General features: G+C 37.6%; 1 protein-coding gene across 8 annotated transcripts in view; it reads left to right on the forward strand.

Annotated features, from left to right (window-relative positions):
- The window catches only part of EIF4E (eukaryotic translation initiation factor 4E), a 41322-nt gene that overhangs the window by 13749 nt on the left and 10372 nt on the right, over window positions 1-17201 (forward strand). For 5 of the 8 annotated variants that reach the window (XM_035293274.3, XM_035293275.3, XM_002745571.7 and 2 more), the window contains exon 2: window positions 5592-5698. In XM_035293274.3, coding sequence (XP_035149165.1) covers window positions 5592-5698 — 107 coding nt within the window. Of the gene's footprint in view, window positions 1-3147; window positions 3223-3410; window positions 3839-5246; window positions 5266-5591; window positions 5699-17201 lie in introns of those variants that run through there. The other 3 variants (XM_054253126.2, XM_054253125.2, XM_035293276.3) reach the window with 3 other exon arrangements.

The following is a 17201-nucleotide window of genomic DNA, read 5'->3' on the forward strand; positions in this document are numbered from 1 at the left end:
CCTTCAATTTACTGGAATGTTGTGTTAGTACCTTTGTAGAAATAATTGCTGACTTTGCCATATGTAGCATTTATATTTCTAATATAGACACAGATGGTCTTTCCAGTTCAGCTACAGAAAGTGAAGCAAGGAAGGGGGAATATAAGGAAGTACTACTAGATATGGGTTACTAATCATATTGTTATTCATTATTTGGTGCTGTATCCTTGACTCTACACATTTATTTTGTGTCATCAGGAAGGTGGAGAGTGTTAGTATCAGAATTATTTGGGCGTGGTAACAGTCATCTGGGTAGTTATTTCTAAGTTAATCACCAGTTCTTTCTCTTTCCATATCCCTGTTTACTGTGTGTATGATTGGGGGTGGGGGAAGGTCAGGTGTAAGGATTTGAGGGTAGTTAGGAGAAGTTAATAAGCCAGGACAGTAATTTAGAGAACATACTCTAGGCAGTTTAGGTTACCACTCACGATTTAATATATTACTGGGATATGAATGTTAGTGATTTATCTTCTATTGTCCTAAAAATTTTTTCTTAATCTTAAAATTTAAAGGACTAGCCAAACCTCCTCCAGAGTTTGAAGCCTGGTTCAGTCTGCCACATTTACTCAGCTCTTAGTAAACTTTTTTTTTTTTTTAAATAAAGACAGGTTTTCACCATGGTGATCAGGCTGGTCTTGAACTCCCGACCTCAGGTGATTCACCCGCCTTGGCCTCCAAAGTGCTTGGATTACAGGCGTGAGCCACCACGCCCAGCCAGTAAACTTTTAAATTAAAATCATCTCAAGTACTGATTACTAATGGTAGCTGACAGTTATTGATCACTTAAGTGCCAAACTTTTGGATTGTTGATGAAAACCCACACAGCACTGTTTACAAAGTGAAGAAACTGCTCCTTAACGGGTTTTAAGGACTTACCCTAAGGATCACTTAAACAATCCTTATTCTCTGAAAATTTTCTCCTATCATATTTAAGACTTAAAAGGACTCATCAAACAGGGATTAGAGGTGAATCCAGGCTGTGTTGTTAAGCTTTGGCTTTTACCCATTTTGTAGTATTGCCTCCTAGTGCATCAGAGATTGGTAAACCTGGGATTGCTTTTTCTTTTATCAGAGAAAAACTGTAGTAGTGAAGTCCCAGCCTGGTATATATACAGACTGTCAGTTGCATCATTATTTGGAAGCACAAAAGATGGTATGTGAATGAATGTGCTGATGTGGAATTTCTTTCTTCCTCTAGCTCCTTTTTTGTGCCTTATTTTGATACTTGGTTTCAGTGTCCTTTATGCTATTGCTTGATAATAAATAGGTCAGCTCAATGGCACATTCTAGCCATTCATTAATTCACTGAGGCCAAGAGTATGGGGAATGAGACCAAAGATATGATGCCTTCAGTACAGAAAAGGGGAAATATGATATCTGGGAGTACCTTTTAAAGTAAGAAAAGTAGGTTTCCTCACTTGAATATTACTTTTAAATGATTTTATATTGTCATAAATCATTATTGTTCTGGGAGGAATATCTATATCTACATATATCAGAAAGCATTTAGGAAGGAAGAAAGTGATAAATATAATTTTAAAAAATTTCTTTCTAAAATCATATAACACAACTCAGCATAGTGTCTGGCCATACAGTTTGCTGTGTATGAATGAATGGAAAGCCAGGTAGCCATACACTTAAAATATTTAGCTACTTTTAAAGGATCAATTCTTATTTTGCATTTCCCATGTACCAGACAGTTTAAATGCTTTTGTTTTTTAATTCATTTCATCCCTAGTAATCCTAGGAGATAAATGTCACAGTGCCCATTTTAAGATGAGGAAATTGAGGCCACGGAAGTTACTTGCTCTGAATTTTACAACTGTGAATGGCAGAGCTGGGATTCCAACATGGGTAACATGGTTCTAGAGGATGTGATTTGAATTAGTGCATCTCATATTCTGGTGACAAACTGGTTTATGTTTGTTTTTTAATTTTAATTTAATTTTTTAGAGACAGCGTCTTACTGTGTTGCCCAGGCTGGAGTGCAGTGGTACTATCATAGCTCACTGTAGCCTTTGAACTTTTGGGGTCAAGGGATTTTCCTGTTTTGGCCACCTGGGCTCAGGAGATCTTCCTGCTTTGGCCTCCCAAGGTGTTGGGATTACAGGGATGAGCCACTATGCCTGGCCTTTTTAAAAAAATTGTAATATAATACTTTTGTAAAACGATAAACATGAAGACATACATACAAAATGTAAGCCTGAATTTGATTAGTTTCAGCGGATATAAAATTGTCAAATTGCTACAGATTTTCTAAGTGTTTACTTTGCATTTCTATACTTAACCTCACTGTCAACCATGACCAGTTTGTGGACCAGCAGTAGCAGTCTGTAGATAGTCTGTGGACTGTACTTTGAGTTACTGGTTCAAACTATTATTAGTGCCCAGGGGGATTAATGATGATTACGTACTTCAAATATGGCGTGGGGAGATCTGTCTTAACCTGGAAAAAAAATTTTGGAAATTCCTATGAGTAAATAGGTGTTTTTTATGTGTATTTGGGTTGAGAATTGCTGTGAGAAATCTTGAATGTTCAAAACCGTGGAAAAGCACATCATGGTTTTGGAATTTAAGCAATGTAGATTTGAACATGGTGAGGAGAATCTAAAATTTAGTCAGATTTATTGAAAACACCACAGAATGATGTTAGACCTGGGAAATATTTGCCTCTATAAATTAGGATTGTCCCATAAGATTAATATTACACCTGTGCTAGTTTTGCAGAATGTAGTAAAAAGCTACCTGACATTCTTGGCAGCTAATTGTTAGGGTTTTCTCACCCTTGCTTGTCTTTTTTCTTCCCTTTCAACTTTCTTTTGTTGCTATGACAGTTTATTCAGCCCTGGGTTTGCTAAATTTTAATACTAAACATTTTTATTTGAAGCTGATGAACTCAGCAAATCTAAAACCAGGTTTAATACTTTGCTCTTAAATTGGTGATCTTTTGTTTTCTTGCCATTTGGATTTAATCTCTTTGACCTTCTAGTTAATGTCTTTCATTGCCCCCAAGATGAAAGGTACACTTTTAGCCTGACCTGAGGCCTTTAACAGTCTCACTCCAACCTATCATTCTAGCTCTTCCCTTTCATAAACTTTGTCTTTCAGCCACACTGGTTACTATCTGGAGGAACACAGCACCATCCATGGCCTCACTCTTACACTCTGTTCTACTCACCTAAAGTATGTTACACAATGCTTTTTCAAGGGAAGATTGTCTATTTTAGTTTAAAAATGTGTTCGATTACTTTGAGTTAGCCATAATCTGCTAAATTAGCGTTTACTTTTTTGTTCAGGTAGTTTATAAACCTAGAAATATTGGTCATTTAATTTTTTTTACTTTTTTTTTTTTTTAATTCCCCAATAGAACCTGAGGTTGGTCATTTAGGATGTATTTTCCAGTGAAATTTTCTCACTGAGAGAACACCAGCCTGAGAGAGCAGAGAGGGGAATATGGTAGGACTTTGCAGTATTTTTATTTTATTTTATTTTTGAGATGGAAGTCTTGCTCTTGTCCCCTAGGCTGGAGTGCAATGGCTTGATCTTGGCTCACTGCAACCTTTGCCTCCCGGGTTCAAGCGATTCTCCTGCCTCAGCCTCCCGAGTAGCTGGGATTACAGTTGCCTGCCACCATGCCTGGCTAATGTTTTTATTTTTAGTAGAGATGGGGTTTCAGCAGGTTCGCCACTCTGGTCTTGATCTCCTAACCTCAAGTCATCCACCCACCTCAGCCTCCCAAAGTACTGGGATTACAGGCGTGAGCAAAAGTATTGGACCTCCGAAAGTACTGGGATTACAGGTGTGAGCCACCTCGCCCAGCCGAGTTTTGTTATTAAATTGAATGTAAACTTAAAACTTTTTAAGTGTCTATAGGAAGCAACCTTAAAAATAAGATTATACATCTTAAAATAGAACTTGTTTCTGGAAGTATTTTTTAGTTCCCAAATAGATGATATGAAAAGATGGCTGTGGCCATTAAAAATTCTTATGGTATTATAGAGCATTTGTTTCATAATCAATCTATATAATTAAAAGTGAAGATTAGAGAGTTTAAATTAGTATACTTATTGATTTGTACATACACACATTTAAAAATGTATAGCTTTTTTTTGTTTAAAAATGTGTAGCTTTTTAAAGTTGTTGGAAAAGTACAAAATAATGTGTTCTTAATATGAAGACTATAGTATCAATTACTTAAAATGGGACTTCTAATTCAAAATAACACTTTTAAAATTTTAGGAACTGAATGTTTTTCCTGAGTGATTATCTACTTTTAGTTTCTGTATGTCCAAAGATTTGATTACCATGTTAGTATTCCATCATTTCCTCAAGAATGAAAAGAATGGAATAATAGAAAAGAAGAGAAAGAACTAAATTAGTTTTAAAATGATGTTTTGGACTCTATGAAACTTGTAATTAATCATATTGTAATTCACTATTTATGTGCTGCTGAGGTAAAAGGTTTAAATAAGTGTTGCAAAAGTATGGTTTATAGTGAGGATTTTGAGCTTATGAGTAAATTTAAGAGAATTTAGCTATCTACTCTCAGGTCTTTTGGATAATAAATATTTGACTACATATCTTGTTGTGTTAACATATATCTCTAACTTTTGTTTGCTGCTTCAGTAAATCTGATATCCAGACACTTGTTGCATTGCCCCTTTTTTTTTGTATCAGTCTTTGTCCTAATGCCTTTCTATGGATGTCTTGTTCTGGTGACAACAATTTATTGTAGTGTGAAGAGCTACATGGAAGAATGTGGTGAACACCTATTTTAAATTACTATTCTTCTTTTCTTACTGATATTTCTAGATGACAATGTTAATTATGCCTAGCCTAAAAGAAGATTTAAGTTCAAACCAATGTCCATCATCTTAGAGTCCATTGAAAATGTTAAGTTGCCGAACTTTTAGGTTACCATAGGGTAAACAGTATGCCATGAAGGCAAGACTGGCATATCATTGGCTTGATCACTTTACAAAGCTTATTTTGTCATCATAATATAGTTTTGTTTGTTTCTTTGACAGGGTCTTGCTGTGTTGCCCAGGCTGGTATCAAACTTCTGGGCTCAAGCAATCCTCCTATTTCAGTCTCCTGAGTAGCTGAGATTATAGGCATGCACCACAGTGCTCAGTGATAAGTTATTACACTCTTGAAACTTTAGTTTCAATCCTCTATCCATCCTGATATCACCTTCAATACCATATACAGTATCTTAATGAGATGGTATGTTAAGAAAGATAGCAGATTTTCCTAACTTTGTTGCATAATCTGTGACAGTCTTCCTGCTATTAAAAAAAAAGTATAAGTGGAAGGATAACCATAGATACTATTATATTTTCCAGTTTGAGAAACCCTTTGCTCTTAATGAAGAGATACAAGAATAGAGAATGGTTCTTTAGAGGTTGGTCTATGGTCTGTTTAATGAAGCAATCTGCTCTAATTACTTCTTCTTAAAAAATATTATCAGCATGTCAGTTCAGGTTTAATTAGAATATTCCTATCATAGGTGTGTTAAGAAATTTAAAATAATGTTTTATATTTTATACTAGGAAACCACCCCTACTCCTAATCCCCCGGCTACAGAAGAGGAAAAACCAGAATCTAATCAGGAGGTCGCTAATCCAGAACACTATATTAAACATCCTCTGCAGAACAGGTAAGCTTTCTGACACCTAGGTTTTCTGAGTTAGGCCACAGGTAAGGGAAAGTTAGATTATGAGGCTAGTTTTAGATATGCTAAGGTTGAGGGTTCTATTTTTCGCTTGGATGATCCATGACTAGCAGACAGTTTTATGTGTGAGTCTTGAGCTCAAAACAAACTAGGTGAGAGATTAGTTTGAAATTCTTCAGTATATTGGACGTAATAGAAGCCACATTATTAAGTAAGTTCCTTTAAGGAGAAGTGAACTTTACTCAGGACAAAGACCTGGGATACTAGCATCATATAGGGGGCTTTTGTTGAAGAAGAATGCCTATGAAGGATGGATATGCAAACTAAGAGTGGTGGTCGCTGGATATGGTGGCTCACACCTGTAATCCCAGCACTTTGGGAAGCCAAGGCAGGTGGATCACCTGAGGGTTGGGAGTTTGAGACGAGCTTGGCTAACATGGTGAAATGTCTTCTCTACTAAAAGTACAAAAATTAGCTGGGCATGGTGCCGGGTGCTTGTAATCCCAGCTACTTGGGAGGCTGAGACGAGATAATTGCTTGAACCCAGGAGGCGGAGGTTGCAGTGAGTTGAGCTCATGCCACTGCACTCCAGCCTGGGCAATAAGAGTGAAACTCTGTCTCAAAAAAAAAAAAAGAAAAAAAAAAAGACAGTGGTGGCATGGAAACCAAGAAGGTGGTTTGTTAGTGCTAAGGTTAGGGTGGTTAACAGCACCCTAAAAAGGCCAAATAAAGCAAAGTGTCAAAATATCCATTGGATTGAACACTTAAAAAAAAGTCCCTATTGACTTAGGAAAAAGTTTTTTTAATAGAGTATAAGTTCCATAGAATGGTTCCATAAAACATAGAAAAAGAGATTAGTTTGAGGAGTGAGTAGGAGATATACAGATGTACAGAATAAGAAAAGTTAAAGTTAGACTGAGAATGAGAAATGAGAGCCAGGGAATGTGGAGTTTGAAGGCTGATTGGTTTGTAATTGAGAAAGAAAGGAGAGGAAAAAGGGAAAGATTAAAATTAGTTAAATTTCATAGTTAACAGTGTAGTAGGAAATTGAGTATTAGTTCATTATATGGTTTTTCCCAACTCTTCCCACTCTTTCCCAGTAGGTTTGTTTTTTACTTATTTTCTGGGTTATATACTTATTTTCTGGGTTATATAATGAGAATTAACTTGTGGGAAGAAAATGGCAGCTTGGAAACATTGTAACAATCTAGAGGAAAGTAAATTGGAATTAACTTCTGAGGTTTTTAAAGTATTTCAGTTCCTTTCCTTTGCCTTTTTTTCTTTTTATTTACTTTTTGTTAGGGCAAACCATTCACTCTGTACTTAAAAGAGTCCACAAGTCTATTTATTATATAGTTTATTTTATTAAAAAATTTTTTATGATCTTAATTTTTAAAAAACGTTTCCTTTATTCATCATGGAAGACCTATTGAAATAAATAGTTCAAATATACTGTTTGTAGTTTTCTCATAGGAGAACCTTTGGTTCACCATATCCTCCAGTGAGGAACAAATCAGTTTTTTAGACAGTGGAGATTGTCAGCTAGTGGGGACATCAGAAGTCAGTCTATGAAGGATAAAATCCTCAGGAAAGCAATGTACCACATGTGTTAGGTTGAAGAATTCATTAGTGGCAGTTTTATATAGTTTAACCTAATAGTAGCACCAAAACTTTACTTTTTTCCCCATCTTTTCAGTGATATAAAACAAACTTTTATATCTTCTAGCTGTCTGTGAGCCCAGTTCTTGGTGTCATTTTTATTGGAGAAGTAAACAAGGCGTATATCCCTCACAGCTTGAATGAAAGTTAGGAAGGGATTCCTAAGTGTCCTCATCAGTTTAAAAAAAAAAAAAATTTATATCCTAAAATGAAGTCTCTGGGGACTTCAGTTTCTCTACAAATTCTATTTTTTATGTAAAATAGCAAATATCCTTTGGAAAAATACCATGTTTTATGGCTTAAATTTTGGCAGTTTTCTCATTATTTACTTCTCACATTTTACTTTTCTCCACTCTCCAGAGTAGTTGATGTTAAATTTGGTTTATATTCTTCCAGAAGTATTAAATGAACATGTATATGCTTTTTAATATAAATGTCCATACAATTGACTTTTTTGTTTGTATGTGCAGATTTTACCTCATTGTTTTAAACCACTCTCTTGTATAATATTAATATACAGCCACGTATTTTATTAGGCTTACGTTAATGACTGTATAGATTTTTCTGTTTACACACAATGCTATAATTTACATCCTTATATACTTGTGCACTTGTGTGAATTTCAGATCTCTTAGAACAGAGATTACCCTTTAACAACTTTTGCGTAGAAACTGCCACCTTATTCTGTTTTATTGGCTTAGACTTCATAGTTTGAGAGTTCCTGGTTTCTACATCCTTGCCAACTGCTGTTATCAGTCTTTTAAGTTGTTACCAATCAGGTCGGTCCTAGTCTAATTTGGGAAAACAAAATTTTAAAATTTAAGTTTTAAAATATTTTCATATTGTATTGGTGATTTGTGGCTTTTATCTAAGGACAGATTGTTTGGTTCTTCTGTTTTTTTCTTTTGGATTATCTTTTTTCCCCCTACTTTCAAGCTAAGAAGTTATGGATAAACTTTTCAAGTTTATTTCCAAGCATTTTATATTAGAGTCCTAGCTCACCCAAGGAAGGAAAGCTGGAGGAATATTAAGTCAGAAACAAGTTGTCTAAATCATTTTTCTTCTAACATTGTCTGTGGAATTATGTGGTGTTTTTGTTTTGTTTTTAAGAGATCTTTAATTTTCATGTAGGCAAATACTGCTTTTCCTTGGTAGCTTCTGGGTTTCATATCAGTTTTAGGAAAACTTCATCACACAATTAAACTTTTTTTGTTTAAACTAACCTTTTTGTTTTCAAACTTTTTAGTAGTTGCATAGTAGTCACTGGCACGGATGTATATTTTATTTAAATCAGCAGTTCTCAAGTATTTGGTCTCACAATCTCTTTACACTTAAAAATTATTGAGGACTCCACATAGTTTTATGTGAGTTTTTATCTATTGCTGTTTACTATATTTTTATGTAAATAATGCTAAGATGTTATTTTTCACATTTAAAAACGAATGTATTGGACAGGTGTGGTGGCTCACGCCTGTAATCCCAGCACTTTGGGAGACTGAGGAGGGAGGATCACGAAGTCAAGAGATCAAGACCATCCTGGCCAACATAGTGAAACTCCATGTACTAAAGTCTCGAAAAAATAAAAGAATATATAATTTCACCTGAAAAACTTGAGAAATGTAAAATTAATATTTGTTTAGAAAATTCATCACATTAACATAAATAACATTTTATGATGAAAATATTGTTTGAAATAAAAAATATATAATGGGAAGAATAGCATTTTTGCACTGTTTAAGTTCCTGACTTAATAGAAGTCAACTAGATTTTCATAGCTGTTTTGCATTCAGTCTGTGAAGTTAAGATGTTTCATTGGAAGTATAAGAAGTTGGAAAAGGGAGGATAGTTTTTAAAAATAATTGTTGAGCTGGGTGTGGTGGCTCACATCTATAATCTCAGCACGTTGGGAGGCCGAGGCAGGCAGATCACCTAAGGTCCGGAGTTTGAGACCAGCCTGGCCAACATGGTGAAACCCTGTCTTTTCTACTAAAAGTACAGAAGTTAGCTGGGTGTGGTGGCATGTGCCTGTAATCCCAGCTGCTCGGGAGGCTGAGGCAGGAGAATTACTTTAACCTGAGAGGTGTAGGTTGCAGTGAGCCAAGACTGTGCCATTGCACTCCAGCCTGGGCAACAGAGTGTGAGATTCCATCTCAAAAAAGAAAACCGTTGATACTCTCCTTAAATACTGCTAGGTTTCTTCCCCACAACACACCCCACCCCCTGTTTTTTTTTTTTTTTTTTTTTTTTTTTTGAGATGGAGTTTTGCTCTTGTTGCCCAGGCTGGAGTACAATGGCATGATCTCAGCTCACTGCAACCTCCCCCTTCTGAGTTCAAGTGATTCTCCAGCCTCAGCCTCCCAAGTATCTACAATTATAGGTGTGATCCACCACGCCCAGCTGATTTTTAGTAGACATGGGATTTCACCATGTTGGCCAGGCTAGTCTCGAACAAACTGACCTCAGGTGATCCACCCGGTGCAGCCTCCCAAAGTTCTGGGATTACAGGCATGAGCTGCCAGCTCCCCTTTTTTCCCCTAGAATACATGCTCAGAGAGATACTAGGTTTCTTAGAGGTTAGTCGCAATGTAGAATCTAAAATCCAAGAATTTTTTTTCTACTTTGTCACATTAAAATCCATTGGTTTGTCTCACATCTGGAATGGATCTCTCTTATCTATGTAAGATTTTTTAACATCATACATTTCTTATTTGGAAAATATTGGTTCAGTAAGTTATGCAGATCTTCCAAATGTTGACACATTTTTTTTATATAGCATCAAGCAATAATAATTCCTTAATATTACCTCTAAACTTATTAAGTATCTGATTTTTAGGAAGTTGTCAAGCTTACAGTTGGCAGATGAAATCTTTCAGAATTCTGATTTTTCTACTGAACGCTCAAATTTTAAGCAACAGTCTTAAATTCAGACAATTGCGTAGATACTATGTTTTGTTGCACTGTACTAGAAGTAGTTTTTGTGCAGATTATAAGAAAAATATGGAAATAGATTGAAATTTAATAAAATGGGTCATGTTTATTGCCTCATCAAAGGCATTCTTTTTTTTTTTTTTGAGATGGAGTTTCACTTCGTTGCCCAGGCTGGAGGCGTGATCTTGGCTCACTGCAACCTCTGCCTCCCGGGTTCAAGTGATTCTCATGTGTCAGCCTCCCAAGTAGCTGGGATTACAGGCACCTTCCACCACACTCAGCTAATTTTTGTATTTTTAGTAGAGATAGGGTGTCACCATGTTGGCCAGTCTGGTCTCGAACTCTTGACCTCAGGTGATCTGCCCACTTCAGCCTCCCAAAGTGCTGGGATTACAGTTGTGAGCCATCTCGCCCAGCCCAAAGGCATACTTATATGAAACTCACATTATTAGTACTGTGAGAGTTGGTAGTAATAAAGGATACAGTGACTACTGACAGTTTGGTGTCAGTGTCTTGATTCTTGCTAAGGCACCAGGAGATTTAACTACTATTGCTTTTCTACCATTAGTACAAATGTAAACACTGAAAAGCAAAGTGACATCTTAGCATATGAAAAAGTATGTTAGGGCCTTCTGCCGTCTGCAAACCACATTTTGAGAACAGCTGATTTAGATAATTGCTTGTTGATAAGCACTTAGTAAGTTTTCAAAATTTCCAAAACTAAAAACATGATTTGTTTGTTTTTGGAAACAGGGTCTCGCTCTGTCACCCAGGCTGGAGTGTGCAGTCTCAGCTCACTGCAGCTTTGACCTCTCATGCTGAAGCCATCTTTCCTCCCCATCTGGGGTCACAGGCATGCACCACCACCATTTTAGCATTTTTTTGTAGAGTTGGAGTTTTGCTTTTCCCAGGCTGGCCTTGAACTGCTAGACTAAAGCAATCCATCCACTTTGACCTCCCAAAGTGCTGGTGCTGGGATTACAGGCGTAAGCCACCATGCCTGGCTTTTTTTTTTTTTTCTTTTTTTTAAGAGACATGGTCCTACTCTGTTACCCAGACTGGGGTATAGTTGTATGATCATAAGTCACTATAGCCTCAAACTTCTGGGCTCAAATGATCTTCTCTGCCTTGGCCTTCTAAGTAGCTAGGTCTACAGGTATGCACCACGATGCCTGGCTATGGTTTTTTTTTTTTTTTTTTTTTTTTTTTAAGAGATACGGGGTCTTGCTGTGTTGCTCAGGCTGTTGTAAACTCCTGACTTTAAGCAGTCCTCTCGCCTTTCCCTTCCCTGCCCCTGTCCCAGTCCTTTTTCTTGACAGGGTCTTGCTCTATCACTCACATTGGAATGCGGTGGTATGATCATAGTTCACTGCAACCTCAAACTCTTGGGCTCAAGCAATCTTCCCACCTTGGCTTCCTGGGTACTGGGACTACAGACATGCTACCATACATGGTTAAATTTTTTTGTTTTTTTCTTTTTTTGAAATGGTGTCTTGCTCTTTTGCCAGGCTACAGTGCAGTGGGGCAATCTCTGCTCACTGGAACCTCTGCCTCCCAGGTTCAAGTGATTCTCCTCCCTCAGCCTCTTAAGTGGCTGGGACTACAGGCATGCACCACCACAAATGCCCAGCCAATTTTTATATTTTTAGTAGATACAGGGTTTCAGCATGTTAGCCAGAATGGTGTCAATCTCAGGTGATCCACCCACCTTGGCCTCCCAAAGTGCTGGGATTACAGGTGTGAGCCACCATGCCTGGCCCATTCCTCACTAATTTTTTAAATGTCTAGTAGGGACAAGGTCTCACTATGTTACTCAGGCTGGTCTTGAGCTCCTCGGCTCAAGTGATCCTTCTGTCTCAGGCTTCTTCAGTTCTGTTATTACAGGTGTGAGCCATCTTGCCTGATCCCATAGTTCTTTATATGTTTAACTGGCTGGGTGTAGTGTTTTTTGTTGTTGTTTTGAAAAAAGATTGATTTTTTTTTTTTGAGATGGAGTCTCACTCATTCTGTCACCCAGCCTGGAGAGAAGTGGTGCAGTCTTGGCTCATTGCAACCTCCACCTCCCGGGTTCAAGCGAGTCTCCTGCCTCAACCTCCCAAGTAGCTGGGACTACAGGCATGTGCCATCACGCCTGGCTAATTTTTTGTAATTTTAGTAGAGATAGTGTTTCACCATGTTAGCCAGGATGGTCTCGATATCCTGACCTCCAGATCCGCCTGCCTTGGCCTCCCAAAGTGTTGGGATTATAGGCATGAGCCACTGCGTCCAGCCGATTTATATTTTTAAAAATCCAGAGTGTAGCACTTGACCTTGTTGGGGGTTTTCTTCCCTTACCTTATTCTTTTTTATTGATAATGGGGTGGCAGGTGCTGACAAAATACCAAGTACATGTTGCAGTGTGTCTCATTTTTCTGTCTAGGTAAGGTTACCAAGCATTAATTAGAGGATTATGAAATGCACAGTTTGAAGGCTCTTCATACAGCATTTGTATTGATGAGAAAATGGAATTTCCCTTTGGTGGTGTTCTTTAGAGAATATTCAGTTTAATTTTTCTAAAGGAGAATCATCTTGGGATAATAATGTTTAAGTGTAACTTCAATGTTCCCTGAGTTTATCTTCAAGGTATTAGAGAAAATATTATACAGGTATGCCTCATTTTACTGTGCTCTACAAATAATGCCTTTTCTATAAATTGAAAATTTGTGGAAATCCTATGTCAGACATTTCTGTTGATGCCATTTTCTGAGTGGCATGTGCTTACTTGGTAATTCTCACAATATTTCATACTTTCTGATTATTATATCTGTTATGATCTGTGATCAGTGCTCTTTGATGTTGCTATTATAATTGTTTTGGGGTGCCATGAATGTTGGCCATATAAGATGGCAAACTCAATTGATAAATGTTCTATGTGTTCTGACTGCTCCACTGACTGGACATTCCATCTTCTTGTCTTTGGGTCTGCCTATTCCCTGAGACACAACAATATTGAAATTAAGCCAGTTGATAGCCCAACCTTGGCCTCTACATGTTCTAGTGAAAGGTAGAGTTGCATGTCTCTCACTTTAAATCAAAAGCTAGAAATTACTAAGCTTATGAGGAAGACATGTCAAAAGCCAACACAGGCCGAAAGCTAGGTCTCTTGCACCAAACGAGTCAGCTAGCTTGTGAAAGCAAAGGAAAAGTTCTTGAAAGAAATGAAAAGTCCTGCTCCAGCAAACACATGAATGATAAGAAAACAAAGCAGCCTCATTGCTGATATAGAGAAAGTTCACATGGTCAGGGTAGTAAATAAAACCAGCTACAACATTCTCTTAAGACAAAGCCTAATCCTCAGTAAGGCCCTATCTGTGTTCAGTGTTATGTAGGCTCAGAGAGGTGGGGATACTGCAGAATAAAAGTTGAAAGTGGGCCGGGCACTGTGGCTTACGCTTGTAATCCCAGCACTTTGGGAGGCTGAGGCGGGCAGATCACGAGGTCAGGAGTTTGAGACCAGCCTGGCCAATATGGTGAAACCCTGTCTCTACTAAAAAAATTATCCAGGTGTGGTGGCGCTCGCCTGTAGTGCCAGCTACTCAGAAAGCTGAGGCAGAAGAATCGCTTGAACCTGGGAGGCAGAGGTTGCAGTGAGCCAAGATCGTGCCACTGTGCTCCAACCTGGGGAAAGACTCCATCTCAAAAAAAAAAAAAATTGAAAGCTACCAGGGTTTGGTTATGAGGTTTAAGGAAAGAAGCCACCTTCATAAGCACTCCAGCCTGGGCGACAGAGCAAGACTCTGTCTCAAACGTTGAAAGCTAGCAGATGTCAGTTATGAGGTTTAAGGAAAGAAGCCACTTCCATAAAAGTACAAGGTGGAGCAGCAAGTGCAGATACAGAAATTGTACCAAACTATCCAGAAGATCTAGCTAAGGTAATTGATTAAGGAGGTTACACTAAACAACAGATTTTCATTATAAACAAAACGGCCTTCTACTGGAAGAAGATGCCATCTAGGACTTTGCTAGCTAGAGAGAAGTCAGTGCCTAGCTTCAAGGCTACAAAGGATGTAGTTGATGACTCTAAGTTGAAGCCAGTGCTCATTTGCCATTCCCAAAATCTTAAGAGTCCTTAAGGATGATGCTAAATCTACTCTGCCCATGCTCTAGGAATGGAGCAACAAAGCCTGGATGACAGTGTATTGATTTATGGCATGGTTTACTGAATACTTAAAGCCTACTCTTGAAACCTCACTGCCCAGAAGAAAAGTTTCCTTTCAAAATAGGTGATCATTGATGATGCCCAAGAGCTCTGATGGAGATGAATTGTTTTCATGCCTCTTAACACAGCGTACTTCTCTGCAGCCTGTGGAGCAACAAAGAAGAATTTTGACTTTCAAGTCTTATTATTTAATAAAAAGAATTATATTTCATAAGGCTATAGGTGCTGAACATAGTGATTCCTTTGATGGATCTGGACAAAGTAAATTGAAAACCTTCTGGAAAGGATTCAGCATTCTGGATGTCATTAAGAACATTCATGATTCATGGGAGGTCAGAACAAGAGTTAGGAAGAATCTGATTCCCAACCTGTATTGATGACTTTGAAGGGTTCAAGACGTTAGTGGGAGAAGTCACTGCAGATATAGAGCAAGAGACCTATAGTAAGAAATGGAGCCTGAGGATGTTACTGAATTGTTGCAGTCTCATGATGAAACCTGAATGGATAAGGAGTTGCTTCTTGTGGGTGAGCAAAAACAAAACAAAGCAAAAAAAAAAAAAAAGGTTTCTTGAGATGGAATCTACTTCTGGTGAAGATGCTGTGAACATTGTTGAAATTACAACAAGGATTAAGTTATTACATAAACTTGAATTGATAAAGCAACCCCAGGGTTTGGGAGGATAGACTCCAATTTTGAAAGAAATTCTGTGTGTAAAATGCTTACAAACAGTATTGCGTGTTATAGAGAAATCTTTTGTGAGATGAAGATTCAATCAGTGTGAGAAACTTTGTTGTTGTCTTATGTTAAGAAATTGCCACAGCCACCCCAGTCTTTAGCAACCACTACTATAATCAGTCAGCAGCCGTGAACATCTAGGCAAGGCCTTCCATCAGCAAGATTACCACTCTCTGTAGGCTCAGATGACTGTTAGCATTTTTAGCAATACAATTTTTTTTTTAACCTGGCAACTTTCATTTAAAGCAATAGAATTTTTAATGTATGTGCATTTTTTTTTAAGATATAATGCTATTTCAGACATAAGATAGACTACAGTATAGTGTAAACATAACTTTTATATGCACTGGGAAACCAGAAAATTTGTTTGACTCTCCTTAAAGATAGTCCCTTTTTTGTGATACTCACTTAGCACTGAACTCACAATATATCCAAGGTATGCCTTTTATATAGTATGTCAGATATGTATAAGCTATTATATATTATCTAGCAATAAAACTATTTTAACAGAAGTGAGTATATACAGATATATTAAAACTGGTACACATTATTTCAGAACATATCTATGCAGCATTACTTAATCTTTATTATTTTCCCAGTTAGGTGTTTGATTAAATGCAGAATCACATTTAATCATTTTCCCCACTCCTAGCACAGCATTCTCATTTCTACTTGACTGATTGGTTCCTTTGAAAAATCAGTCATCCTGTTCCTCGCCTTCTTTTTTTTTTTTGAGATTTTCCCTCTGTCACCCAGGCTGGAGTGCAGTGGCACAATCTTGGCTAATGGCAACCTCCACCTCTTGGATTTAAGTGATTCTCGTGCCTCAGCTTCCCGAGTAGCTGGAATCACAGGCACATACCACCATGCCTGGCTAAATAAATTGTCTTGTATTTTTAGTAAAGATTGGGTTTCACCATGTTGGCCAGGCTGGTCTTGAACTCCTGACCTCAAATAATCTGCAACCCCCTCAGCCTCCCAAAGTGTTGGGATTACAGACTTGAGCCACCTAGCCTTTAATTTTTTTAATTTTTTGAGACCGAGTCTTGCTCTGTCTCCTAGGCTGGAGTGCAGTGGCATGATCTTGGCTCCCTGAAACCCCTCCCTCTCCCGAGTTCAAGTGATTTTCCTGCTTCAGCCTCCCAAGTAGCTGAGACTACAGGTGCACACCACCACATTCAGCTAATTTTTTCTATTTTATTAGAGATGGGTTTCACCATGTTGCCCAGGCTGGTCTTGAACTCCTGAGCTTTAGCAATCTGCCTGCTTCAGCCTCCCAAAGTACTAGGATTACAGGTGTGAGCCACTATGCCCGGCCCCTTCGCCTTCTTTTATAGTTGTTTCTTCTGTGTTTCTCTTAAATAACTGTTTGCTTATATCTGTCATGGCACTTAGCACACTATAGTTGTCTCTCTGCCTCATTTCTGTGAATTCTGTTGAGTGATGAGTTTCAGTGTGTCTTGGGTCAGTGATGAGTTTCAGTGTGTCTTGGGTCTCTAGGTATGGCAGAGAATCTGTTATGTAGTAGGCATAGGATAACATATTTTTTAAATGAAAGCAATGGAGAGCTCTCATTATTTGCCACTGTAATAGCAACTAGCATTTTACAGTTTTTTTTTTTTCTAAATTTTTGGGGTAAACATAAAATTTACCATCTTAACTATTTTTAGGTGTACAGTTCAGTTAATGTTAAGTACTTTGTGTGACCAATTACTGTGCAACTAATCTCCAGAACTCCTGTTCATCTTTCAAAGCTTTGTAAACTCTGTAACCCATTAAACTCCCCATTACCCCTTCTTCTTAGCTAGTGACAACCACCATTCTTTTTGTTTCTATGAATTTGATTTCTTCTTACACCTCATATAAGTGAAATCATATAGTATTTGGGTTTTCTTGGAGCAGGGGGACTGACTTATTAATGTAATGTTCTTAGCTTCTCATGTTTTATCAAGTGTTAGAATTTCTTT

The sequence above is a fragment of the Callithrix jacchus genome, chromosome 3, assembly GCF_049354715.1.
Source record: "Callithrix jacchus isolate 240 chromosome 3, calJac240_pri, whole genome shotgun sequence".
NCBI classification, from domain to species: Eukaryota; Metazoa; Chordata; class Mammalia; order Primates; family Cebidae; genus Callithrix; species Callithrix jacchus.